Genomic DNA, 27,337 nt, shown 5'->3' with positions numbered 1-27,337 from the left:
GTTTTTTTATTTTTGCTGTGCTGCACACGTTGAATTAAAGTGACAGGGCATTGCTCACGTTAAAAATGTACGAATACGAAATGTATTAATTGCACCATAAATGCATATAGGCTAATTAAAGTAGTTTTAGCTATATGGGTAAAGCAAGGAAAAGTACCCTAAACTTTTAGATAAACATGGTAACTGATGGCACTCGTGGAGTTAGAAAACAAAGTTCTTTTTATGACCAGCAGGGTTACTTGTAATGTAAATGCAAAAAAAAAAGAAAAAAAAAGAGGCGACTGTTTCTGTCAAAGGTAAGTTTTAATTTAAAATGATGACAGCCTACTAACTTAACGTAAGAAAAGTAGATTGTAGGCTGTGTTTACATGTTTTGCCACTTGCTTGAACATCTTATATATAAATTATTACATTTTTATATAACGGACTGCACTGCAAACGGATCCTTGCTTAATTTCGTTCACTCTTTGCTGATATACAGCACTCAACTGCCATGCACTATATAGGGATTTGAGAATCAGTGAAGACATCAGCGATTCCAGTGCTGGAGTCGACTCCGACTCTAGGGCTATTCAGAGTCGAGGAATCGAACAAGTTTATTTTTCTATTCAACATACTTTGGAAGCCATTATACATGGTTTAAAAAGAGTCATAAATACACAACAGGAGTAAGAAAAAGAATAACTCAAGACAATATAGGGAATTTTCATTGAAAGGGTTTTGCAATAAAGTAGCGTATAGATTTTATTCCCTCAGCTCCAATGGTTATGCAAAGTTAGCCTGGAATAAACACTAGCCTACTAGAGGTATGCTAGTTGTTTTTTAGACATGTGCAGTTGTGTCCTCACCTGCTCTTGACTGACCAGAGAAAACACGTATAGGGGAAGGAAGAGGCGGTTGAGCAGGTGGTCGGTCAGCACGTCATTGAGAAACTCACAGTTGATGATGAGGATGTCATTCAGATAGTGAAGATGGTCCAGGTGCTCAGCTACCAGATCGCTGAGTTTTCCTCTGTTTTTATGTCTGATGAGAATGGGTGTAGATAGAAAAAAGTGCAATATGTTAATCATAAAAAATCATGAGCAGGCTATTCTGTGAATTCAGATTTTCAGTGCTCAAATATGGTCTGTAGTGACACCTAGTGGTGCGGAGGTGAACCGCACATAAAAAGGAGTCACGAGAACCTTACTCTTCATCAGTCTGCACACACTTGTCCAGCTCGATCACATGGCTGCCTATGAACCAGACCAAATTGGAGAAGTACGGCACGGCTGTTTTGTCCCGAATGTAGTGTAGCATGTGCTGGTTGTCCACTGCGGAGCAGGACCCAAATTAAACGCGGTTACTTACAAACAGGCAGAGAGACAGGAAACAGCCACAGTGACATGGGAAAAGAACTGTTAGGTTTATTGTAACTAATAACACAACAGCGCCAGACTTACTGATGGCAAGTGGTCTTTAAAAAGCAATAGGGGTTAATTACAGAGCAATGTGCAATGTGATTGGTCAGATGTTGGAGGGTTATGTTAAATGACATTCCCTAAGCGGAGTCGCTAAACGAAACTAGGCTGCACTATATTTGATCCTAAGCAATAAACAAGTCCTTTACTAAGCATGCTGAGAGTATTAGATGCTGTGAAATGTATCTAAACTTATAAAGGCTCACTATGTAATAAATAGTAGCTAATAAATAGGGGTCTAACTGGTAAAAAGTCAAAAGACCTTTGCATGTGTCACTAATAAACTGAATATGAACAAAAAATGAGCCTGTTTATGTTTGTCTTGTCAGGTAAGGCATAATTTGGGAGTTGATGGATGGATTATAACGTAGGTTGATCTGTATCTAGCATTGTAGATATTATAATAATCAATGCTCAATGAACCTCCAGCATCTTTTAAAAAAAGAAATTAAATTAAAACACACACATACAACTGATACTGCCAAAAATCAAGCCAAACGAGAGGGTTTAAATAAAGGCACCAATGTGTGACAGTGCAAATGAGTGTATTTGTTAACTACTATCAGTGTGTGAATTGTAAACCTGTGTACGCACAGACAAAAAAAGCAACTGTGGAAAAAAAAAAAAAAACCGGTTCAAGAGAACATGCAATACAAGTACAAAGTTCTGAATTTAACCAACTTACATGACACTGGAATAAGGCACACAGGAGTCACCATAGAGGGAGAGGGGAAGAACAGACAAAGGGTTAAACTGATGAAGGGACTGAGCTAGTGGAGCTCTGGGCCCTAGAGGCCAAAAGATGAAACCATCACACCACCTAGTGGCTGGTACTAAACCTGCTCAAAAGAGCATCTGGAACCAAGAACAGCCTAAAAACACCAGACATATCGACCAGATCCATGAAGCTGCCAGGACATGCTAAAAAGCAAAGCATACCACCCAACTATTTTTTCTGACAATCAGGGATTTTAACTACATTTTTGCAGTTAATTCAGTGCATTTATATTGTAATTAGGCATGTGATATGTCATATCAAGAAAGCCACAGATAGTACATTTAAGCAACACTTAAAAATGTATGAATGTTATTGCATTACATTAAATCTTAAAGACACATGGTACACTGCAGTCATGAAGGTTTCAGTGGACTAAGACGCGAGTTTATGTTATGGGTATTGATCCAATAAATAAAAATCAGGCTGATATTTAAGACAATAAAGTGATCATGGGTGACCACATTATTTCTATTTGGCCTACATATTATTAAAAATAATATCAAATAAAAAAGACGGTTTGGATGTTACTTCAAGATTTTTTTTAAGACACTTTTTCTTTATTATTTTTATCTTTATTTTAGAAGTTATATTTTCTTTTTAACATTGATAAAAGTAAGTTGGCAGTAAGTAAACAAGATTTGTTTGCATTTGGGTGAATGTATGTAGCCAAACTGTCTATTGTCTTTATGCTGGAAAGCACTTTAAATGTGCTACAGAAATAAAAATTTGTACTGTATTGTTGTATTGTAGGTATGTACAACCTGTTTTCTAATGATCCATAACAAGCCTACATTAGTTAAATGATGCAGTGTCCCACTGCATGTGGTTTTTGGTGTCATTTGAAGAACATAGAGATCTGAACTTTTAAGATGAGTACTTTTTTGTAATCAGTCTGACAAAATGTAGACTGATATCTAATCATATCCTATATATATATCGGTTATTGAAAATATTATTAATTGAATTTTTATATGTAGACATATTATCCATGTAGATTATCCATGTAGGAGCATCCCTATAAAATATTACACCAACTGGCTTGTTTTTAAAAAAAATAAAAAGACTTGTAAAAGGTTGTTTATTCAATGCGATGACATTTAAAAACTTTTAAGTGTTGTTTGCATCTCCAAATATTATTTAGGGCCACTGAATGCACATTAACGTCAGTAACATGTACCGATGGCAGTTTGACTTCAACGACTTTAACGATCTCCGTAGGGAACGGCTGATCAGCTATAAGACGGACCGCAATTCAAGGGCAAGTGCCAAGCAGATAGTAAGAAAGGTTAAGTCAGTTATTCAAGAAGGGAAGAAGGATTTATATACAAGCTCAAGCCAGAGAAACAGATCAGCGAAAGCCCTTCAGTCTTCAGCACGTGACCATACCCAAGTGAAACCCCAGTCTGCCCGTGCATGCGTGTGGTGGAGTCAGCAGCGATCACTAAATGTAAGTGTGTGTTACTCACGGATGGCAGAGAGCAGCGTCAGCATGCCCATGCATCAGAGGCATGACAGAGCGATTGACAGAAGAGAGGAGGATCAGGCGGCAGCAGCTGAGTCAGGGCTCTACTCACCTTTGTACACATTGAGTGTGATAGTCCTGACCGCGATCCTGACCATGCTCTCTGGGTGGTTGAAAAACTTAATGGCCTCCGTGTACAGGGCAAAATCATTAGTGTGCTAGAAGCATGGGAGACAGAGAGTGAGGCCGTCAGCGAGGAGGATTAGCTCAGAGAGAGGAGAGCTGCAACTGGTGACGTAAAAAGATCCCTGCACTTTTATTCTCTTATGTGAATCCAGTATGTCTACAGAGCAGAAGAAAGAGGCACATAACACGACTGACACTGAAAAGTGTCGTGAATGCAATGCTACTGGCCTGGGTAATCTAATTAAAATGGGTATCTAATTAAAATCATTTTTATATATAGTTCATACACACACCGTACCTCAATAAAGTTGTCACTCTTCTCCTCTTTTTTTCTGTAGTGAAAACTGAGGGCGTATTTATTTTGTATGATACCGTTCAAAAGTTTGAGGTAGGTACGTTTTTTTGTGTTTCTAAAAGAAGTGTCTTATGCTTACCAAGGCTGCTGTATTTGATCAAAAACACAAACAGTAATATCGTGAAGTATCATTACAATTTAAAATAACTATAATTTATTTTAATATATATTTAAAATTGGAATTCATTCCTGTGATGGAAGTGAAGCTGAATTGTCTGCAGTCATCACTGTCACACAGTCCTTCAGAAATCATTCTAATATGCTGATTTGCTGCACAAGAAACATTTCTTACTATTATCAATTAATATTTTTGTGGAAACCATGATGCATTTTTTTTTCAGGATACTTTGAGGAATAGAAAGTTGTAATGTAAAAGTCTTTACTGTCACTTTTGATCAATTGAATGCACCCGTAATGAACAAAATAATTTCTTCCAAAAATTATCCCCATATATTATATATATTTTGTTATTATGCTGTGGTAAAAATATATTCATAGCTATCAGTGGCAGAGCTCCTTATGTTAAACATAAGAATAAAGAAGAAATATGTAGTAATGTGAAAATACAGACAAAATACAAACTAGCCATTAAATTGTATTTTTTTTGTCTATATTTGCAGAACAATTTTCAATGTGGCTCATCCAATAATCATTTAGAGTTGGAACTATTTTTATAATAATTAAATATTATTTTATAATGTTTACTGCTTTTAACCCATTAAGTGATATAAAATGGTTTATGCTGTGATATAAGATTTAGATAATTCATTTACTAAGCATATGTCTACAATTTGCTAATATTAGTTTGGTCAGCAATACTAGTTAAACACCTAAAATATTTTCTTTACCACAAGGTTCCAAAATGTTACTATGGTTATTACTATAACAATTATAATGAGTATATATGAGACTCGTGTGTCTCCTCAAGCAATGCGGTCGTCACTCCCAAAACGTCACTTTGTTAATGTGTCTATAAAACTAATTTATCTCATTCAGTTACATTACTCTGACCTTGGTTTATATTGTAAAGGCAAAAGATGATTTCATAAGCTTCGTAAGTCTTTAACAGATTAAACAGTAGTTTTAGTATATTTCTGTAAAAGGTAGGGCTGTGCAATTAATCGCATGCGACTGTCATGCGCATCTCATCAGTAAAGCCGGTTCCGTGATTAGTAGTAAATCTCCATCACCTGCTTTCAGATGGAGCGGCATTTAATACACAGAGCCGTAGTTCACTGACAATTAGGCAATATCACGTTCATTATCGCAGATTGAATCGCCTGCGATAATGAATGTGATATTGCCTAATTGTCAGTGAACTACGGTGTAGTAAATGTGTAGTAAATGCCGCTCCATCTGAAAGCAGGTGATGGAGATTTACTACTAATCACGGAACCGGCTTTACTGACGAGATGCGCATGACAATCGCATGCGATTAATTGCACAGCCCTAGTAAAAGGCTTGTCTTAATATGCACTGGTTTACATTTTACATTCAGAGAAAGTCAATCAGTGCAGCATCAGATCTCTCATAGAGCAAATCCTTCCATGCAGGCCTTCTCTATTCCTGACACCAATGATTAACAGCATCAAAGGTGCCACAGAATAAAGAACACATTGACAGTACACCAATAACTTCCCCCTATACAAAGGAGCCCCCAAACATTTCCGTCACCTTCCAATCCACATAAAATGGTTGTAAACCTACAGCTGGACTGCATTTGTCCAAAATGAAAGAAAATAATTGCTCAAGTTGCAAGAACACACAGGAAACACGGTTTTACAAAGTCACAGTGAGCTGTTAGCTCTTCCTGGAAGTGCGCTACGGTCTGTTAAACACAGAATGCATTCAAGCCCACAAATAAAAGCCCCCTTCTGCTTTCAGTCTATAAACTGTCATTTGAAAAATGACAGTTGCCCTAGTTAATGCACCTTACCTCGTTGTAGAAGAAGTGCACTGTGTGGTCGTTGAGTTTCAGAGACAACGTTTTCAAAAAGGAGATATAGTAGGCCATAATTTCCTCATCAGAGAAGTCAAATTTATGCACAATGATGGAATTAACATGATTATTGGACAGCAAATAATCTAGAAAAGGAAAGACAACATATAATATGTTCAGGACATAAACATCAAATTAAAAAGCATAAAATTTGAACTTTGTCCAGGGGTGTACTCACAAAGAGAAGTCTCATGACTGATGTTTTCAAAAAGGATGTTGAGCGTTTGCAGAAGCTGGACACACACATACCGTCCGGATTTCTGCCGTAGTATGTTGAGGAAAAATGCTAACATGTTCTTTTCCAAAAAGAAGCTACAAAAAGAGAGCACGAGAGCGAGATTTTGGTTTTGCATATTTTATTGCAAATTTAACGTGTGGAAACACTGTCAAACTGAAGGTGAAACTCACTCAAAGACAGAGCTGTCATTCTGATCACCCCAGATGAGAATCTCAGTAATGGAGCGAATAGTTTCCACCAGCAGATTTCTGTTGTGATCAGTCACTGTTGTGTTCTTTGTTAGGACATGGTACATGTACCTAAACAAAATAATAATAATAATAATAATGATAAAAAAGAAATACTACTTAAATGACACAATACATTTCATATAATGAGCACAACGTATAATTTATTATAATTTATTTGAGACCGTAACGACCATAAATGCTTTCTGCATATTAGAAAATAATGTAAGTGACATAGTTCATAAGACACTGTAGCTGCTTTTAAGATACTAACCCAGCATTTCATACAACTATATGTTAACGTGGCTAAAAACATAGTGAACTGACTACCTAGGCACCATTTTTGGGCATCATATGTGCATATGTCCGAATGTATGTACATGTCCACCAAAATGCTGTCTCGGTAACGTTAGGCAGCTCACTAGGTTTTGACACCCAGCCTAATGCTTCACATACAGTTTTGCTCCTATGTTCTCAGTTTTACATCGCAAATAAATCCCGCCGTGAGTAATAGAAATGTTAACATTTCTAAACTGACTATTGGTGACTTTCCACATTAATGGCAAACACCGACTGAGTTTAAAAAGCTTAAACTGCACGAGCTGAGCTGGCTAGCGAATTAACTGTTAGCTGCAAAAGGTCTATAAAAGCTTACTTCAAATGGTCCAAAGAATGAATGTTTTTGGACTTCCCCTGCCCTCCGACCCAGCTCCTTGAACGGCCGAACATTTTTCGGTTGTTCTGTTTCGCAATATGTGTGTTTTTAACACAATTTGCTAGGCGAATGGATCCATATCCGCCGCAGTGAAGGCCCAGAATCCTCACATGAAAACAAACCTGTCGTCCTATCGCTCATGACAGCCCAAACCCCAGCTCTAAGCCATTATGGGATTTGTAGTTTATTATGGAAGTCATTACAGTGCGTTCGAACAAACTCAGCCGAGCCTTACGGACTCAATTTCCCAGAGTTCCGTGCGAATGCAACGGTTTTGGTGAAGTCATGAGAAAGCGCCGTTTGTTTTTGTTTTTCACGCGTTATAAAGCTCCGCCGAGCCTTCAGAGGATTTTTATTTATGCCCTTTCTTCGTCGCCGGGCTTTTAAGAGGGACACGGGATAGTCCTAATGTCAAATAGCAGCGCTTGGCCTTGGAACAATCAAATATGCTTTTCTTCACTAACTTATTTGCTGTATAGTGGAAACATAATTACATTGAACGGATTGCGGGGGAAATACTGCTGAAAAGGGAGTTGCTTCACCGCGTGTTTGAGTGAAATGGATGGATTGACTCTTCCAAACTGACCTGTCTCATATAAAGTCTGGTTAAATGCTTTTAATTCGCCCAGTCTGCTCAATGAGACTGAAACATATGTTTTAGAGTCTATGACACAATCAATTTACTCTCGCTTAGATTCAGTGGAATCGCTGATCAACGAGCTTCCATATATGTTTTATCTCGGCCTGTTTTTTGTCAATGTCTTAATTCTCTACTATTCCTTCTTAATGGAATACATAGTCCTTAATGTAGGGATAGTATTCTTGCCAGAGGATATGGACCAGGCTCTGGTGGATTTGGGTGTACTTTCTGACCCAGCCTCAATTCCATACGACACAGACACTGAGCTGGATGTTTTTGAGGGATATCTGGAATAAACAAACCATGATTGACACTTCCAGACGAAGCTTTTGTGGGGAAGTTGTCTTCTGGCCGATTCATTTGGTTACTGGAGAACCATTGTCAAAGGGAACTACGTATGATCTCTGCAGACATAAAAAGATGCTGCAAAGGTCACATTATATAAAAGTGACTTTCATGAATAAGTAAGTAGTCAGTTTTTAAATGATGATTCATACTCAAAAATATACATGTGCATTAAGTGTCGTGCCTCCACAGGCTGTCCAGGCTCAGGACTGGCCTGCAAGCAAGCCATCGTACCACATGGCATATTTACCTGGAACAGATAAGCCAAACGGACCATGTGGTTTTCCATGGGACAGCCAGCCAGTGTCTCTTCAGAGATCAAATTCAGGCACTAACCACTACTGTGGATATAAATATTACATTAGCCTATTTATTTTTAGTTTGGCATTCAGCACTCATGCAGGATTCTGTGTCAGCCCTGCAAGGGCTTGTTATTACTCTGTAGGCAGAACCCTTATACTGTACGTGGTCAGCCTCGGCATGTTTTCGTTCCCTTTAATACTATTTAAATGAGCAATACGTCATGAGACAAACGGTGTCTGAATCAGTGTTCTGGGTTTTTTCTAAAAGTCTCACTTAGGAACAGCATATTTGTGACAGCCTGAGAATGATATATTTGGCTGAGGTTTGTTTATCCACTCAGTATATATTTAATAAATGATTACTTTCACTTTGTGTTGCCATGGTGGCATTTTTGACTTTCAAATATCCAGTGCCTTCGTGTGTAACATCTGACTTCTATCACAACAACTGACTATGAAATCACAATCGTTTGCTAAAAAGATAAAGGTCAGTGACCAAGATCTAGTTTAAAACACGTGTCGATTTCTTAGAAATGTGCTATTTATAATTGTTAGTTTCATATGGTTTTGAAAAACATTTATCCCATTTTTAAAGGGGTCATATGCGATTTCAATTTTTCCTTTCTCTTTGGAGTGTTACAAGCTCTTGGTGCATAAAGAAGATCTGTAAAGTTGCAAAGACTAAAGTCTCAAATCCAAAGAGATATTCTTTATAGAAGTTAAGAGTCAACCACGCCCTCCTAAAACGGCTCGTTCTAACGCCCCCACATACCAAATACACAAAATAATGTTCTTTTTAGCAACATCATATGACCCCTTTAAGAAAGGTTTCAGTTTAGTAAATCATATGGCATGTGTTCGTCTTGTAAAAAGTAATGCACATATAGTGAAATCAGTGTTGGATAGCCTCACACGGGGCACTACTAAATGTAGTGATTTTAGATTTAAGTAGCACCACCAGTGTTTACCAGTACGACCACCAGTATGGCCAAAATAAAATGTTTAGTTTTGGCCGTACTATTTTACGGGGCACCAGCCAGGAATTTCACCTTGACAGTAAAGAACAATCATGGAAGATTGTTGAATAAATACGAATAAAAATAAATTATAGGAAGTTGTACTCCGACTAATATGAAGGATTTGTGAGATATCGTTAACTTTTAGAGCCATCTTACTGTATTATCAACACAAGGAAGACACAAGTGTATTAAAAGGGGTTTTATTAACAAAGGGATAGAAAAGTAACTAACAACTACTAAATCATACAATGAATGGATAAAGTGCAAAAGATTGATAAATGCAAGTGACTGAGTTGGATGTTACTATGGACATTATCTTATGGAAAGATAAACTGAAGTTTCCTGGAAGGTAAATCTTATTCTAGATTCAACAAATAAATCAAGAGATTATTTATGAACTAATATCAGTTATATAGAATCTAATTGGGGCAGTCGTGGCCTAATGGTTAGAGAGTCGGGCTTGTAACCCAAAGGGTTACTGGCAGGAATTGTCGGTGGGGGGAGTGAATGTCCAGTGCTCTCTCCACCCTCAATACCACGACTGAGGTGAGACCCATGAGCAAGGCACCGAACTCTTAACTGCTCCGCTGCAGCATTGGCTGCCCACTGCTCTGGGTGTGTTCACTACTCACTGCTGTGTGCGCGCACTTGGATGGGTTAAATGCAGAGCACAAATTCCAAGTATGGGACACCATACTTGGCCACACGTCACGTCCTTTCCCTTTCCTTTCCTAATGCAAATTAGATAATCATAAACTGACAATACACACAAAAGCCAAGGGTCTCTGGAAAGAGGTTTGGAAAGTGTGGTATTTACGTTTTGCCTGGTCATGTGCTGAGTCTGAGGCAACGTCTTCCATTTGTTGACCTAGGCCACATTGCAGTGGGAAGAAAGGAGTTAGAGCCATTTCACTTGTCTTGAACATGAAGCACTGGTGAACGATGAACTCCTGAGCACCGTGAAGGTCCTTGGTCTGGAAACACGCAAACACAGGAGCCTTGAAGGTGAAGATTCTGAAGTCTGTGCAGAAGATTCAGACTACTTGGAACCAGGGGCGGACTGGCCATCTGGACGTTCTGGAGAAGTCCAGGCCTTAGTGCACCTTTAATGGTCTAAATGTATTTATCTGTATTTATATTCTGTGGAAGGTGTAGGACCAAGAAATGTACTGAAAATACTCACTACAAACTAATAGCCTATTGAAGTCACAACTGACTTCATAACATAACAACACAGTGATAGCTGCTGTAACTACAAAAGTAGCCCAGTACACACATTAACCTCAAATGTACAAGGAATAATCAATTCACCCCTACCGTTTTATTACATTATGTTTTCTGTTTAGGTTTTTAATGCTGCATTGCACATCTGAGCTATTTGCAACTTCTCGGCTGAAAGGGTCATCTCTTTGCCCTTCATCTGGACCGCCTCCTGTCACAGGGTTTTTCAGTCACCTTAGAGCAGCCCGCAATCTTGCAAGCCCAGTGAAAATTGGAGGAATGCTGCTAGCTAAATAGGGTTTTTCAGATAATTAAGGAAATAAGCACCAGGTGCCAGATTAACACAAATAACTTGGAGGTATCTCCAAGTGTTCTCTAATTTTGATCAGAGTTCTTTTTCAAATATCTTGTTTAAGTATTTTATATTGTGCTTCAGATTACAATTAATTTATGAAATATGCTTCAAAAACTGCCCTTCTACTCCTGTTAGGCTAACTTCAAATAGGACGAAGCAGTGGCCTTGAAATTTAGGAAATTATATTGTTCTCTAATTTTGATCTACACTATATAAATCAAGAAATTAAAAACATGCTCATCATAGAAAAGGTGAGAGGTGTATTCAAGTAATTGTATGTATGCATTTCATTTTATTGTACATATTTTTTCAGCCCCTGAAAACTGCAACTGAACAGATAATCAAAGCAGCAATATTAACAAATGTTTAAGTCAAATTATAATGAATTATAGAAGCAGCTAAACATTTGATGTATCTGACATCTGTAACAATCAGAAAAGCAGACTCACAGAGTATAAAAAAGTACTTTTAGTGCTGAGGAAGAGTATATCCAGTGTCAGAAAGTGCGAGTCAGTCATAATAGCAGTCACATGCACAGTCATTTCAATGAGAAAGTGAAACAACATTTTAAAGCAGTTTAGTGTCCTTGTTGACAAATGTTGACGAACTTTTGAATTTTATGGTGAATTATGCTTTTGTAAAAACAACAACAACAAAACTTGTAACAGTATCCAGTATGTGGCCATTTTAAAATGTGCATCAAAGTGATCTTATCCGTGGATCTTGAAGACGGAGGTGTTCAAAAACTCCATATGGAATGCAGTCATTCCACAGCCTAATGAGGGAGAAGGAAAACAAGAAAACTTGCATATCAGGAAAAATTGCAGAGTTATGTAATGATACTAAATGCATGAACAATAATGGACTTAATGCATATTCTTAGTGACTGTGGTCAGATTGTAGAGATAAATGTCTTCCTGTCCACCCGACTGTGTTAGCAAACTGTAGCAAGATCTCTTATTTTCTGTGTTTAAACTAGCTCAAATGTTGTACACAGTCTTTAGATGCTAGTATCTGATACCTAATTACAAGAAAAAGTTATCCAAGTAAAAGCTAATGTGGCATATCAAACCACTACATCACATGTCCAAATGGTTGGTAGATGCGAAATTTAAAAAAAAAAAAAAAAAAAAAAGGAGACTCACTCCAGGGACTTCATTCCTGTGCAGTTTTTCAGAGCAGCACCGAGCTTTGTAGCTCCAAGGTCTGTGAACTTGTTGAATGCAACACTGAAAGTAAATGACAAGAAATGCATTGATATAATATAATATAATATAATATAATAATATATTTCTTGTATTTAAAAAAAAAACAAGCATTAGAAGAGAATAGAAGAGAAAATATATGTCAAAATGACTAAGATACTTCATTTTTAAAATTAAACTAAATGAATCTTGTTATTTAAATCTTTTTAAGAAGATTCAACATGATTTGAATAAATACTTACTTCAGGTCCTGCAGGAAATTCATGTCTGGTAAAGCCAAGGCCAGATGTTCAGCTCCAATGTCAGCAATTGCATTTCCATAAAGGCTAGAAGTGAGGAATGTGGAATAATTTTGACAAAACAGTGAGGTCTTATAAACACTTCCAAAATTCACATTTTACTTGGTGATGGTAAATATATTTCCGAGGGTGTCTGTACCTGAGGCTCTGTAGAGAAGGCACTGATGCCAAAGCTTTAGCCAGTTTCTCCACTCCTGCATCTCCAATGAGGTTTTGAGACAGACTGTATGGTGGGAACATTGGACAGTTCAGTTGTGACACAGTTGTTCCTTTACAAGTTGTATTTACTTTGGAAAACAGTTTTCCAGAGACTATTAAGTACTATTAAGTGTGATATTTAAGGGCATAGATGTTTCAAAACTTACTTTAGCAATTTCAGACATTCCAAAAAATGTAAAACGCCAGCTAGCTTCTCAGCTCCAGAGTCTCCTATTTGGTTTTTCTCAAGGCTAAAAGACAAACAAAGAATCAAGAACATTTTTAATTCTTAAAAACACTAAAGGATTTTTTTTCCCCCAGTTCAATCATAGTCGTGAAACCATATGACATCCACCAGTGAATACTCACTCCAGATGTTGGAGAGACTGCAGAGAAGGCAGGACCTCTACGAGTTTAGGGAAAAGTTCAGGACCGTTCTGGACTCCAAGTCTGCAATGCAGAACACCAGCACTTATTATAAAAACAACACTGAATGTATACAAGGACACAGAGAAAACAGAAACAGGAACCTTACTCAAATTCCAGTCTCTGAAGATGCCGGAGGGCTGGCACACCTTTATCCAGTGCAGACACTAATTCACTGAAAGTACAATCATACTCCTTAACAACAGCATCATTTTATGCTACAATTTGAAGTGAAGAACATGAATGGGAATGGCATCGGTCGGTTATAAATATTAACTTTATTTTTATAGTCATGAAACACAAATGTGATGCTGTACCTCATTGGTAGCTTCTTCTCTCTGTGAATTTGGACAAGGACAGGCAAGCTCTCTATGTGATACCCTTCTGTTGCCTTGAATGGGTGCAAGGTGAATTTCTCAATGGCACTTTTCAGGTTCAGTTCATCATTGCTTTGATGCAAGTCCTCCCATAAGCCAATGGTGTCTGCTGTATGTGCCCTAATGGGAAAACAAACAATAATATGGTAAACAAACATCATGATATAGAAATCAAAATCTTATGCTGAAAGCAATAGTTCATTCAAAAATGAAAATTCTGTTAGTTCCACAATTCTGTTAGTAAAACACGAAAGCAGAAAAGTTTTCCATGCTTATTTCCATGCAATTACAATTCATTTTAAAAAAGGACACAAATTATCATCAAAGTGGTAAACACAATTTTCCAGATTCCAGAAATTATTTGTTTGTCATTATTCACTGACAGTCTTGACATCCACCTTAGCTTTCATTTTCATGTTAAAGAAAAAAAAAAAGTAGTGAACTAGTGAATCCGATTACGATTATCTTCCTGTTAATCGCTTAGTTGATAAACAGCTCAAAAGAATGATTCATTCATCAATGTATGATTCATGAACTAACCATTATTTTGAGTCATTTGATCTGTTTCGTTAATGAGTCAAAGCTTTTACATTAATCATTTGTTCAGTGAATAACTATTTAAATTTTGATTTGATCATCACACAGTAGACTACTTTCATGGTACTTTAATGATGCCTTTGCATCTTTTTTGAAGCTCAAAAGCTTCACTGTAAATGCACGGGAATTTAAAAAGTCTTAAAATATTCCATTTTTGTATTTCACAGAAAAAATAAAGTCATACAGGTTATGAACTCAGTGCTAGGATGATTAAATGATGACAATTTTTAAGTGAAAAAATGCACTTTGACAGCTTCTCACCAGAATGCTTTGATACATTTGAGTCCCACAAGCTCTTTCAGGCCACTGATGGGAATGCATGCATCTTGCAGGTTAATGGAGAAGGTCCGCTTCAGCGTGCTGGCATATCGAAGGAGGTGGCATATAACGTACACGTCCGATGGGCAAAGCTGCGTCCCATAGAATGACAGGTTGTCAGGCAGGTTCTTCAACAGCAGTTTGGCAAATTTGGCGCTGCTGGTCTCGTAAACACAATGAAACAGTTCTAGTAACCTGGCAGGAACCAAATCATTAGGCTTCATGCTCTCCAGATGGGTTTCGACAGCCTTTCTTTTGGCTTTTATGTTGACACTGCTGTCCAGGATGCTGACTCCATCAGAGGCCTTCTGGAAGACCAAGCCCGTGACAAACCTCTGCAGCACGTCCTGCGACTCTCCCTGAACCTTTCGTTTCTTCTGATGGACTACGCTGTTTGCCACCACCATTTTTTCGTTCACCTGTTTAGACTGTACCAGATGCACAGCGCTCAGGAGGTTCTGGGTGAAAAGGTCTGCAAAGTGGTTTTCCTGACCCTCAGATGTTTTGTAGGATGCAAGTATGCCACTTTTAAGAGCGCAGCCCAGCAGCTCCGTAGAACTGCCAGGGTTTACATGTGTATCGTGATTCTTAAATCCCTCCCATGCCATTTTGCACAATTGTGGGATGTCCAGCTGTTTTCTGTTTTTACACAATGAGCTATTTTCAAGGCTAGCTAGTTGAAGATGCTTTGAGGTCGCTCTTTGGTACAAATCCGTGAGGGTTGAAGGCAAATCATTGCAGCTTTCTTGGTGCTCAAGCAGGAAGCAGGTAGTCCAACAAAGCAGCGGGTTGGAGCATAAACTGAATATGTATCTGTCAGTCTTAATCTGTTTTAGTGCATTTTCTTGGAGGGAAGCGTCCCCAAAATATTTTGATGTATACAACTCAATGTCCTCAGGAGAGAAGCCACAAAGCTCCAAAAGGCTGTCCATTTTTCGCAGCACCTGATTTAAAACGTCTTTAGGCCTCGTGGCGATAAGAAGCGTGCAGCCTGAGAGGATTTCCTTTTGGAACAAACCGGAAAATAGCTGTTTGATTGTGTATTTAGTGTTTGTGTGTGATTTAGCAGGGGACTGGAGAAGCCCTTCAAAGTCTTTAATGTGATCAAAGCTGTCGAAGATGATGAGAACTTCATCAGGGCAGGACAGAATGTGTTTGAACATAGAGTCTGAGTCCTCGCAGCGAGGAGACATAGACAAATCGAACAGTAAACCTTTCAAGCTGTAGGTTGATTTTGTGAGGTCTAAAATTTTACAGTTCAACAAAAAAACAAACTGAAATTGACGCAGGCTGCCGCTCGCCCAGTCCAAGCATAAACGCTGAATGAACGTGGTTTTCCCCGCTCCGGCTTTTCCAAGGAGAGCGACTGACTGTTTTGGTTTGGAATCACTGTTATGAAACAACTGGCTTCTGTCCAGCTTTGCTTTCTTTCGCTCTGAATCACTTAGGACGACCAGTTCTTTCTCCAGACACTTGTTTGCATTCTTGCCGGATTTGATAAGAAGTTTTCTCTGGACCAGATGTGCGTCCACGTAGTGTGACTCCATTCCCATTCCCCCACGCATTGAGCAGCAGACATCTCTCATGTAGGATTTTATGTGATGTATGTAGTCCTTAACACATTCTGTAAAACAAACATTTATCATGTTTCACATAGTCTAATAAAGTAATTTAAGCTTACACGATGTTTAAATCGTGTTTCTTACCTGGTGCTTCTGGGCGGATTTTCTTTTCGGTTTTTGGAGATGTGGAATCATTGTTTTTTTGTAGGTCTGTAATTTGCAAGACAAACAAGCAGTCATTCTGTGACTATTAATTCCTGTTCACAATTGTTAGTATATGCACAGAACTACCATACAAATTTAATAATGTAACACTTGAATTGAATTGTGAATTGTAAAAAAGCCACAGTTTCACTGTTTGCGAGGAATATTACATTTCCTCAAACAATTAAGCCTGAAGTAAAGCAATACCAGAATGAATGAAAGGCTAATCATCCTCTCTACTATTCTATAAGAGCAGGCCAGGATTGGCTAATCGGGAGGACCGGGAGAATTCCCGATAGGCCGGTCTGTTTTTTTGGCCGCAAGGGCCGGTGTTGTCATGCCACTGGGGTTGAGATATGCTGTCCTAGGCATCCACTCACAGCAGCCCCACTCTTTTTATTTATTATTTTCTCGCAGTTCCACTCGCAGGGTTGCCAGCCATTCTGTATAATACAGAATCATCCCGTATTTAAGGCATCAAAGAAGCGTCCTGTATGAAAGCTATAGCCTACGGAACGCAGTTTGTCCCGTATTTGCAAGCGAAATTCTCTGCCAGCTGCTTCCGCTTCACAGCGAGCGGGACTAACGGCAATTCCCTTCCACCATCTGCGTTTTGATTTTGACAGATCAGTTTGGGTGAATGCAAACAACTTATTGATCATGAGCCCAACATCCAGCAAGGCAGGAAAACATTCAGTCTACCTGAGGGAAGATGTCTTTCATTGTAAGTTAATACTGTTGAATAGAGTAAAAATAGACTAGATTTTTATAAAAATTTACTTCTAGTGTATTCTTAAAAATTAAAACCCAAGTACAAATCCAAGGACCAGAAGTAGCCCACTCTCTAAGTTTTCTTTAACTGAAAAATAAGCATTTTCATTAATTCATAGGCTATATGGTTGCAATAAAATTTTATTTCAAAAATGTAAGTGCCATTGTTTAAAAAAAATGCTTCATTGACTGATGTTTCATAGATGTTCAGTTGTTATGCTTTCAAATTTTATGCCATTTGTATGTAGCTAGTAATTTCATAGTATGTTCACCTCCTGAATTACTACACTACTTGTGCAGTCACAACTCTATAATGGTACAATTTACTCAGGCCGATTACTTTTTTTTTTTTTTGGTATGACATTAAAATTCCTTTTAGAATAGGTAATTGTACATAAATAGGTTAAGCAAAACAAATGTGAACTTTTTGATACAAATATCTTGAGCTTCCCTTATTCTGTCCCTTATTTAAGAATAACAATTGTCCCTTACTTTCCATTTCTGAAGTTAATTGGTAGCCCTAATGATGACGTAATTATCTTTTAACTCCCCCAACAGAGGCACCTTGCTAAAATAACGTCAGTTGTTGAATATATGCGAGCAAAAAATACAATGAATTACAAGGCTGTAGGAAACAGTTCACTATTGCAGACGTAGGCCTATATACTGAGGTTTTAATTGCATTATTTTAATAGGCCTATAGTCAGTCGTGAACTAAAGTGGGCCGGTCTAAGGCATGAAACTCCAGGGCTGAAAATGAGTCCCACTCCGGCCCTGTATAAGAGTAACTGATATACTAGTCATTTGGTCCATTTTTAGGCTAATAGGCCTTTTGAGATCATGCTCAATAGCTGATAAAGTGTTAACTCTTGTGTCATGTCCGAAATAAATAGACACCTACAGTCAATAGATCATTCACATTTTGTTTAAAACAATTGGTAACACTTTAGTTTAGGGAACAATTCTCACTATTAACTAGGAAGCATAGTACTACCATATTGGCTGTTTATTAGTACTTATAAAACACATATTAACGCCTTACTCAGCATGACCATATTTTAGATCCCTTAATCCTACCCTATACCTAAACTTAACAATTAAGATTTTACTGAGGAGAAAAGTCGTAGTTAATAGTTAGATAATAGTGAGAATTGGACCTTAAAATAAAGTGTGACCAAACAATTATTTTCATCAAAAAGTCTGCATTGTTTGCTAAAATCAAAGGTGCACGAAGTATTTTTTCCTCATTAAAAAAACTTCTACACAGATAAACATTTCAATTTCTGTTTACTCAGTTGTTTTTGTTTTAAAATACAATGTTTCCAATAAAGTAACAATAAAAATAAAATATTGGCCTAAAAAGTCACTGATGTGGCTGTTATATTAAGATCATATAACTGAATCCTAAGGTCAAGGTCATTTTTATTTATATAGCACCTTAAAACAACGTAAATGCAGACCAAGGTGCTTCACAGTAAAAAATAAAAAAGATGACAGTCATACAAAATTACAGAGTTAAACATTTAAATCAAACAACTTAATCCATGAAACTAAATAAAAATTAAAACTAAGAATTTAACTAACATAGATAACATAGCTAACACAGATCAATTATATATAGACCTGAGAAAAGAGATACATTTTCAGGGATGATTTAAAAGCAGATAATCTAACAGATTGAGGTAGTGAGTTCCACAGCTTTGGGGCTAATACAGAAAAGGCTCTGCCACCTTTAGATTTCAAGCAGGACAACGGGACAGTTAATGTTCATCAGAGGATGATCTAAGAGATTTCTGGGGGGAGTAGGGAAAAATAAGGTCTGAAATGTAAGCTGGAGCCAGACCGTGCAGGGCTTTAAATACAAAAGTTAAAAACTTGTAGTCAGTTCTAAATTTAACTGATAGCCAGTGTAAATGTGCTAAAATAGGGGTGATATGCTCACTCTTTTTCGAACGCCATCAAAAAAATGAGCTGCAGCATTTTGAACCAGTTGCAAGCATGAGAGGAAAAACTGGTTGACACCAGCATAGAGCATTATAACAATCAAGCCATGTCGAAATGAAGGCATGAATGGCTGTATCTAGATCAGTAAAAGATAAGAAAGTTTAAAGTTTCCCCTAAGCTGGCTCTAAAAACTGTCTCTATACAGAGTTTATTTGCTTGTTGAATTTTAACTCCGAATCAAGAATGACACCCAAGTTCTTTACATGAGTGCGGATATTTGCTTGAAGTGGTCCTAAACTAGAGGTCAGGCTATCTAACAAATGAGGGGAGCCAAAAAAAAAAAAGACTTCAGTCTTATTTTCATTTAACTGAAGAAAATTATTACCCACCCAACTTTTGATGTCATTTACACAAGCTAGCAAATCAGATAAGGGCGTTGACCCAGGTTTTATCAGCATGTATAATTGGGTGTGATCTGCATAAATGTGATATGCAATCTTTGTGAGATTCCTAAATGCAGTGGAGAGGGAGCATGTATAAGGCAAATAAAATCGACGAGTGACTGATTTAAAATGGCCTTCTCCAATACTTTTATGGGTCTATAGTTGTTAAAGGTCAGATGGATCCAGATTTGCTTTTTAAAGCATCGGATGAACCACCATGTGTTTAAAGCAAGATGGAACAGAACTTGTTTGTAGATAACTATTGATAACAGAGACAATATTAGGTGCAGAGTCAGACACTTCCTTAAGTAACATAGCTGAAATAACATCAAGAGAGCAAAGATCTTAAACTGGAGACAATATCCAGCAACTCTGAATGCAAGATAGGATAAAAATGTGAAAATTTAGCTGGACTCAAAGGTAAATACCAGACCTTCTGAGGTGGATTCACTATAATATGAAATTTAATACAACTGTTTTTTTTTAATGAAGAAGCTGCAAAACTTTTCACACAACTCAGGGCTATGACCAAGACCAATAACAGTGGAAGGATTTAATACAGAGTTAATAGTAGAAAACAAAAACTTTGGACGGTCGGAATTCTGAGACATCAAATTAGAAATAAAATATTTAGACCTTTCCAAAGCAACCGCCTCTTGAAATTTGAACAAAGAATTTAGCAATAGTTGCTAAGAGCAGGGCTTAAAAAATACATAAATAAATATAAAAATAAATAAATAATTAATTAAATCGCTTCATGCAGAATTGGTATTTTAACATTTATCTTTATGCGTTCCCTCTGTATTATTACCATTCCGAAACCAGTCTGAGTGAAAAACTACCAGTTAATAACATTTTTTTAAACTTTTTCTTTGCCTATAATAATAATAATAATAGTAGCTTAACAGATAAACAAATAAATATTATTATACTATTATCAGCAAAGAAAAAGTAAAAAAAAACCTTATTAACCGGTATTTTTCTACTCAAACTGGTTTCGGAACGGTAATAAAACAGGAACAGAAACGTTAAAGTACAGATTCTGCTCGGAGTGAACTGATTGAATTTTTTATTTATTTTTTTTTAAGCCCTGCTTTTTCATTAGCCTAAAAACGGCTTATATTGAAGCCTGTCTGGCAAAACCTCAGCTCGTGGAATGTTGTACTCTATGATGTAATAGTGCAGAAGATCAATGCCTGCTTCTACTTCACTGCCTGTTTAGCCACGCCCACCGATTCACGCTTATGTAGTGCAAATAACGAGAGAGGAAAACGCAGGTCTACATAGAAACCAAACGATAAAGATGGCTCCGAAGACAACAAGATGCTGTGCAGTGCCAAGTTGTGCAAAAACAGTCTTTGCTTTGCCTTCATTTTGATCCCAATGTTAGGAAAGAGTGATGAACTTTATTTTTAATGAAGATCCAGACCGTGTCAGTAAGAACGTGGCACTTTGTTCACTTCATTTTACTGCGGATTCATTTACAAACAAGGCACAATTTGACGCAGGATTTTCAGAAAGATTGAAACTAAGAGACGATTCTGTGCCGACTATGTTGGATCCGACAGTAATGTCGCACCACACAAGTGTGAGTAACTGTTTTTCTTATGTGATCACTATTTCTTTGTCTGTTATTACAGATCGTTTGATATGAGTATTTATGCGTTTTGTCCTAAATCACAGCAGCGTCCATCTGTGAAGGATGTAGGCTGTCAAACATACACAACTGTTAGCCAATCATATCAGTGGGCGTTCACTTCCCCCACACCTATTTAAAAAGAGCGTTTTGATGAGGAGGTTAAAAACAGAACAGAAAATAGCTTATTACTTCTAAATTACGTTTTTTGATGTCAAAATCTTGATAACATTATAAGGGGACCACATCTATCATCATTATATTGACCTGCTGTCTTTCTAGATGCCCACATTGGCCATTAAAAAAACAATTTTTAACAACCTCTACTCTAAAAGTGTTCAAAGCAAAATAATTGCACAATCCTGTTTGGATGCGTGTAATCCTTTGTAAGGATGATTATATGGTGATATGTGTATTTTTTTTCTTTTTTCTTTTTCTGTTTCAGAAGTAATCCATTTATAGAATAATTTGCCCCAAAAGTGCATATCTATGGACATTCTGATGGTTAAAAAAAGAGAGAGATGGAAGGAAAAATTATGTGTCAAATTATATTTCAATGTTTTTGTATTGTTCGCTCGTAAACCTTTTGCATTTCCCCTGAGAAACTTAGTGTTCGCTCACAAAAGCACTGAAATATAGTTTTTCCTCACAAAAGCATTGACATATAATTTATCCTAAATATAATTTCTCCCATCTCATATTTTTGTCTCCTTTGGGGCTCTGTATAAATCCATTTATACCATTTAGCCATTATTTTTACTATTCCGTCTGATGACTCTAGTGCCGCCAAATAACATACTTTAATAATAGAGGCACTGCAATTTTTTTGTTGTTTGTTTGTTTTTGAACAGACTCTATAGTTTGTAGACCTTGTATCTTTAATAGATATATACACTTGGTTAACCTACCACAGACACATATTTTCTGTCATCAAACCCCGAGCTCACCTTTTGTAGGGCAGAGTGTGTCTACTGTTGGCGAACCCTGGCATGCGCTGTCTGAGGATGAGCCAACAGGAAGTACAGAACCAATGAGTTCTGGCGGGGCAACTGTGCCAATGGCTGGAAGAGGAAGATTTCAGTTAACACACACCACAATACTGCTAACCCTAAAAGAATAACTATTTATGAGACCATCTTTTTTTCACTTACCAGGTGAAAGAGGAATTATCTGAGTGCCTGGACTCACACACTGGGGCGACACTGCAGATATTGAATGTGAAATTAGAGATACAGTGCACAACATTAAAAGAGCATGCAGGCACATGCAGCTGTTTAATGATACTTTTACAGTAGACTCACCAATCACGTATGTAGGCCCTGTTGGAACCACAGTGCCGAATAGAGGCGGCGTATAAGGGCTGATTGTCTGGATGATTTGTAGTGGTGAACCTCCTGAGATATTCAAAGACTCATAGTCAAAGGTCAAGCCAAGGCATAGTTCCTTGAAATGCAAATACAGTATGGAAACAGCTACTCACCACTAGGGGGCAGAAGAGGGGGGCTGAAGGGAATACGTAATACATGCTGGAATGGGTTTGAGCTCAGATGGAAACTACTCTCAGGGGTAATGGTGGGCATACTTCTGTTTGAGGGACTTTCAGGGCACACTGTTGCTGCAATACATTAGGCTTTCGGTTAGCAGTTAGCAACTTTCAGTTTACTTGTGGTTTATTAGACTGAGATACTCAGTTATCACAAATATATGCTTCCTTCCTTTTTTAAATAAGTAGACAGTTCTTTTACCTTTTCTATTACCAGTTGAATTGCTGCGTTTTCTGCGGCGTGTGTGTACAACTATTGACAGATAGAAAACACACCTCTTACTTACTGAATTCAATGCAGATCTTTTATTAGAGAACATCTAAGAGAAAATAGCATTACCTTTTGGCTTTTTGGGTGGCACTCCATCTAGGAAAGTAGTATTTTCTGGTATTGGCGTGCAGGTTGTGTCTGTGTCACCTGTTGTTTGCAAAGCAGACATGAAAGACTTACTATATTTAATTCCATATACTTAAATAAAAAAACAGTGTGATATGCAAATGCATGATCAAACAGTCACTGGTTCCCCTTCACCTTCAAAAATGTTAATGTCATATGGGATTCAAGTATGATTCTATTCAATATTTATTAATAATAATATTATTATATATTATTTTACAGTCTTACCTGGAAAGTTATCAAGGACGGTGGGATCTGCCAAGACACAATGAAATTATTTATAGCCTTCATGACATTAACACGCTGTTAAATGCAATAAATAGGGCAATGAGTGAAACTGACCGAAATCATCTTCAATAGACTCAGGTGACTCGAGATATTTTAAGATGACATTATCTGTGAAAAACAGTAACAAAAGGTAAATCTTTCATTTGAAAACTAAAATGGCAAATACAGAGCTTCATTTGTTTACAAAGTAGGCTACTGTGCATCTATTACTCACCAGGTAAGAGTTCAGACATTAAGTCTGAGACAATATCTTGCCATTCAGCATCTGCTGTAACATAGTGACACATTACATTACATTATTTTTTATTCGAGACATAAATGTGCCACAGGGAAAACCAAGTGTTGTTAGTAACCGCTTATAGCGTGGACGCACAAGATGCTGTGAAGCGCGCGCTCCCTTGCTGTGAGGAAAAAAAAAGATAAACGCGAGGGAGAAAACCCGTTTCTGATATAGAAACAATTATCAGACTATTCAAATTATAATGTTCTTTTGGACATTTTATATAAATGCCTGGTTTTATGCACCATCAAAGTAAAATAAATTGGATTATGACGCAAAACGCATTACAACTATAAAACGGTCTAATAAATTCTAATATTTTTGTACATTACCCGTTTCACAGAGATGTTCCATGTTTACTGAAGAATTATTAATCCATTACATTAAAGTTGTGAAGCAAAAAAAGCTGTATACTGTAATAAGCGCTCGACGTGTCCTCAGATTACGCAGGCTCAGGCATTGTCTGGCAAACACCAAAACTAGCTACACCTCACGGCTTGCTTTTACTTTCAGTATGTGAAGGGGGTTGGTTTGGCTCCGCAAAAACCAAACTCTACCAGCCTCGGTCGTTTAGCAAATCTGTTCTCTCACAAAGGACATGCATTCTGCGTCGTGTGGATAATTTTGCATATTTCTGAGATGATGGAGATAATGAACTGACACACTGACACAGTACATATTATTATAATTATTTATTTTTATTATTATCTTTTTTTTCTGTTCCAGCTCTAGTCTTATTCAAATGCTGCCGGCTAATATAAAGTATTTTTAATTATTTTAAAAGACAATACATGTATTTTTTTACAGTAAATTATTGTAAAGAAAAATGTTTTAAGAAATAAAAAAATGTTCATGTTTACTGAATTGCCATGTGATTGAGTCATCATGACCAATTACCAAGAGTTAATGTCAGTAGCCTGCATTTTACAGTAACAAATAGATCTTCAATGCTACAACAGGTTGATATATTATATAATCTAACACTAAGGAACTCTAAAATATATAGCTTTTTTTTATTTTTTTTTAGAAGCTGACAAAAAAATAATAATTCATGTTGACCCCATGTTGAGCTTGGCACTCCTATGCGGAAATGCACTAGGAGGGGCAGGTATTTCCCATTTTCTATTGTGCCCTTTTTTTTTTAACAGACTGGTTTTATATAATATACACATTTATGCTTTCATAATGTCAATTATTATTTGACTTTCCAAAACCAACCAGCCAGAAAGAAAAAAAAAACCCTCTGCAAATCCTAAAATAAGTCATTTACACAAGTTCCCAGCTCCAAAAAAAAAAGAAAAAAAAAAAAAAGAAAGACGATACAAAAAAATTCCAAACATCTGATGCCACCCTGCCTCCTCCTAAAATGAAACAAAAATATTGTGCAAGTATCACAGACTGGTATGACAAGTACTTTGTTTACTTTGAGTTTTGTATTAACAATGCCCATGCCATAAACCGTCTTGCCAACCGGCCTGGCTTGCTAGTAACATCACATCTACCCTAATTTACCACAATATCTCACAGTCAAGTCATTTGTTATACAGAGGAAGGGCGTCTACCATTAGAAGTTTTAGTGGCACCTTTTGGGTTTCACCCTGACATCGTTCAGTGTCCTCTTGCATTTTGATTACACTCTAAAAAATGCTGGGTTGTTTCAACCCTACTTTGGGTCAAATATGGACTAACCTAGCTGTTGGGTTAAATTTTTACATTAAATTGTTAACCCAAAAGTTGGGTTAGTCCATATTTGACCCAAAGTTGGGTTGAAACAACCCAGCATTTTTTTATAGAGTGCAGCAATCCCCACGGAAGAAAAAAAAAAAACTTCAGAGACTATACCACACAACATGATTAGAAAGCAACTCTAGTGTCTGTGAGAGATCTAATTACAGGTGCACCCTGTCAGGCAGTATTACGGACTTGTGGTTTGTGAGCTGCAACACATAGCAATATTAAGCATGTAAAGTAAATGTGGACAGTATTTACATGTATATTTGCCTAGTATGCTGCAGTGTTGTTTTAAATGTTATTTCACACCCTCTTTTTGCACTGCTATTGTATTGATGTCATTCTTTGTGCAAAGGGTTAAATGAGTTCACCTAAATGAAGCCAAAAGCTGCCTGTCTTTAATATGCAAATCCATCATTAAGATGTTTTTAACTAACAAACATTGCTACAGGCTAAAAATATGAGACCTCTATCCATAACATTGCCTCTCCAGCGAAAAAGCCATCTCATCTGAATCAGGAGAGAAATGTGCACAGATTAAGCACAGTTTACATGTGATAAAAGTTTCAAAAAAGTCCTTAACAAATATGAAGGTGGATTTTGATGTGAGAGGACTAAAGGAGGAACCTTTCACTGGAGAAAGCGTTATTATGGATTCTGGACTGGTATTTTGGACAAAAGCGACAGTTTAAAGTTAAACACCTTGATGAATCGGTTTCTTACAAACACACAGCTTTTTACTTCACAGGACATTCATTGATGGACTCAAGTCACATGGATTACTTGTGGATTATTGTGATGTTTTTATCAGTTATTTGATCCATTGATCTGACGGCACCCATTCACTGCAGAGGATCCATTGATGAGCAACTGATGAATTGCTAAACACTAAATCTGTTCCGGTGAAGAAGCAAACTCATCTACATCTAGGATGGCCTAAGAATGAGTACATTTTAGCAAATTTTCATTTTTGGTTGAACTATTCCTTTAACTGAATTATTATTCATAGAAAATAATCAAGCATTTTTATTCTCAAGTTCTCATACTGTAAGACATTTGATGCATTTTATCTAGTCTTTACTTTGGCAGAACTGGCACTGAAGTTGGGAATCTGTGCTGAGACTGGGGTAAGATGTGTCACCCCTTATTCAATTAAACTATTGTGCACGGTTTCTGTGGGCAGTGTTCTGACAAACAGGGCACATCATATACAGCATAACTGTCTGTGAGAATGAACACTGTGAATAATGTGCAGCTGTCTGTGACTGAGAAATGCGCATGAGAAAGTGATCTGCATTTGAATACTAAACATTTTTTCTAAGTAAATTCTAAATGGCAGACGATGACCACATTTACACTTCATAATGTAATGCACATGAAACATACACATTATACACATTAACATTTCTGTTAATGCTAAAACACAACACAATGCAGTGCAAAATTCAAAATACAGGAAAAACACCTGTAAAAAAAAATCAAAATGGAAAATTCCTTCATATTAATACAGTACAATGTGCTCTTTTTTTAAAGTTCTATTTTTGGCCTTTTTTATGCCTTCATTGGGACAGGACAGTAGCGAGCAGACAGGAAAGCATTGAGTGGAGAGAGAGGGGAGCGGGATCAGCAAAGGACCACGAGACGGGATTCGAACTCGGGTCGCCACGAGCGAAGTTGCGCTATATGACAGCACGCTAAACACGAGGCTATCGGCGCCGACCATTGTGCTCTACTTTTACGGATTGTTTTTTTTTTTTTTTTTTTTTGTGGTTTTTTCAGATTCCATTTTAATGGTTGAATAAAATTTTTTTAATCA

At 37.2% G+C, this 27,337-nt stretch overlaps 3 protein-coding genes across 11 annotated transcripts in view; 1 reads left to right on the top strand and 2 right to left on the bottom strand.

Annotated features, from left to right (window-relative positions):
• The window catches only part of clec16a (C-type lectin domain containing 16A), a 59,202-nt gene extending 51,672 nt beyond the window's left edge, over positions 1 to 7,530 (bottom strand). For 2 of the 5 annotated variants that reach the window (XM_016488539.1, XM_016488541.1), the window contains exons 1-8: positions 7,361 to 7,527; positions 6,649 to 6,777; positions 6,419 to 6,552; positions 6,178 to 6,326; positions 3,813 to 3,918; positions 2,146 to 2,151; positions 1,190 to 1,313; positions 849 to 1,023 (exon numbers count right to left, since the gene is read on the bottom strand). In XM_016488539.1, the coding sequence (XP_016344025.1) occupies positions 849 to 1,023; positions 1,190 to 1,313; positions 2,146 to 2,151; positions 3,813 to 3,918; positions 6,178 to 6,326; positions 6,419 to 6,552; positions 6,649 to 6,777; positions 7,361 to 7,434 (897 nt within the window). In that variant the 5' untranslated portion in view covers positions 7,435 to 7,527. Of the gene's footprint in view, positions 1 to 848; positions 1,024 to 1,189; positions 1,314 to 2,145; positions 2,152 to 3,812; positions 3,919 to 6,177; positions 6,327 to 6,418; positions 6,553 to 6,648; positions 6,778 to 7,360 lie in introns of all 5 variants that reach the window. The other 3 variants (XM_016488543.1, XM_016488542.1, XM_016488540.1) reach the window with 3 other exon arrangements.
• A 107-nt stretch (positions 7,531 to 7,637) lies between these two features.
• Positions 7,638 to 9,075, top strand: dexi (Dexi homolog (mouse)). Its single transcript, XM_016488544.1, has 2 exons — positions 7,638 to 8,524; positions 8,598 to 9,075. The coding sequence occupies exon 1, from the start codon at positions 8,087 to 8,089 to the stop codon at positions 8,354 to 8,356; it is 270 nt and encodes an 89-aa protein (XP_016344030.1). The 5' UTR covers positions 7,638 to 8,086; the 3' UTR covers positions 8,357 to 8,524; positions 8,598 to 9,075.
• A 2,506-nt stretch (positions 9,076 to 11,581) lies between these two features.
• Positions 11,582 to 27,337, bottom strand: part of LOC107690261 (MHC class II transactivator-like) — a 22,067-nt gene continuing 6,311 nt past the window's right edge. Inside the window, exons 1-20 of one of the 5 annotated variants that reach the window (XM_016488537.1) lie at positions 24,123 to 24,510; positions 23,725 to 23,778; positions 23,565 to 23,618; positions 23,451 to 23,477; positions 23,166 to 23,243; positions 23,028 to 23,078; positions 22,763 to 22,897; positions 22,584 to 22,676; positions 22,434 to 22,484; positions 22,230 to 22,343; positions 16,429 to 16,494; positions 14,666 to 16,346; positions 13,748 to 13,927; positions 13,540 to 13,605; positions 13,374 to 13,454; positions 13,172 to 13,255; positions 12,946 to 13,029; positions 12,750 to 12,833; positions 12,448 to 12,531; positions 11,582 to 12,077 (exon numbers count right to left, since the gene is read on the bottom strand). In XM_016488537.1, coding sequence (XP_016344023.1) covers positions 12,002 to 12,077; positions 12,448 to 12,531; positions 12,750 to 12,833; positions 12,946 to 13,029; positions 13,172 to 13,255; positions 13,374 to 13,454; positions 13,540 to 13,605; positions 13,748 to 13,927; positions 14,666 to 16,346; positions 16,429 to 16,494; positions 22,230 to 22,343; positions 22,434 to 22,484; positions 22,584 to 22,676; positions 22,763 to 22,897; positions 23,028 to 23,078; positions 23,166 to 23,243; positions 23,451 to 23,477; positions 23,565 to 23,618; positions 23,725 to 23,778; positions 24,123 to 24,144 — 3,165 coding nt within the window. In that variant the 5' untranslated portion in view covers positions 24,145 to 24,510 and the 3' untranslated portion in view covers positions 11,582 to 12,001. Of the gene's footprint in view, positions 12,078 to 12,447; positions 12,532 to 12,749; positions 12,834 to 12,945; positions 13,030 to 13,171; positions 13,256 to 13,373; positions 13,455 to 13,539; positions 13,606 to 13,747; positions 13,928 to 14,665; positions 16,347 to 16,428; positions 16,495 to 22,229; positions 22,344 to 22,433; positions 22,485 to 22,583; positions 22,677 to 22,762; positions 22,898 to 23,027; positions 23,079 to 23,165; positions 23,244 to 23,450; positions 23,478 to 23,564; positions 23,619 to 23,724; positions 23,779 to 24,122; positions 24,511 to 27,337 lie in introns of those variants that run through there. The other 4 variants (XM_016488538.1, XM_016488534.1, XM_016488536.1 and 1 more) reach the window with 4 other exon arrangements.

This window comes from Sinocyclocheilus anshuiensis, unplaced genomic scaffold, assembly GCF_001515605.1.
Source record: "Sinocyclocheilus anshuiensis isolate Anshui unplaced genomic scaffold, SAMN03320099.WGS_v1.1 scaffold461, whole genome shotgun sequence".
Taxonomy (NCBI): Eukaryota; Metazoa; Chordata; class Actinopteri; order Cypriniformes; family Cyprinidae; genus Sinocyclocheilus; species Sinocyclocheilus anshuiensis.
The sequence above is the reverse complement of the archived record's forward strand: the minus strand, read 5'-3'. Positions and strand labels throughout refer to the sequence as shown.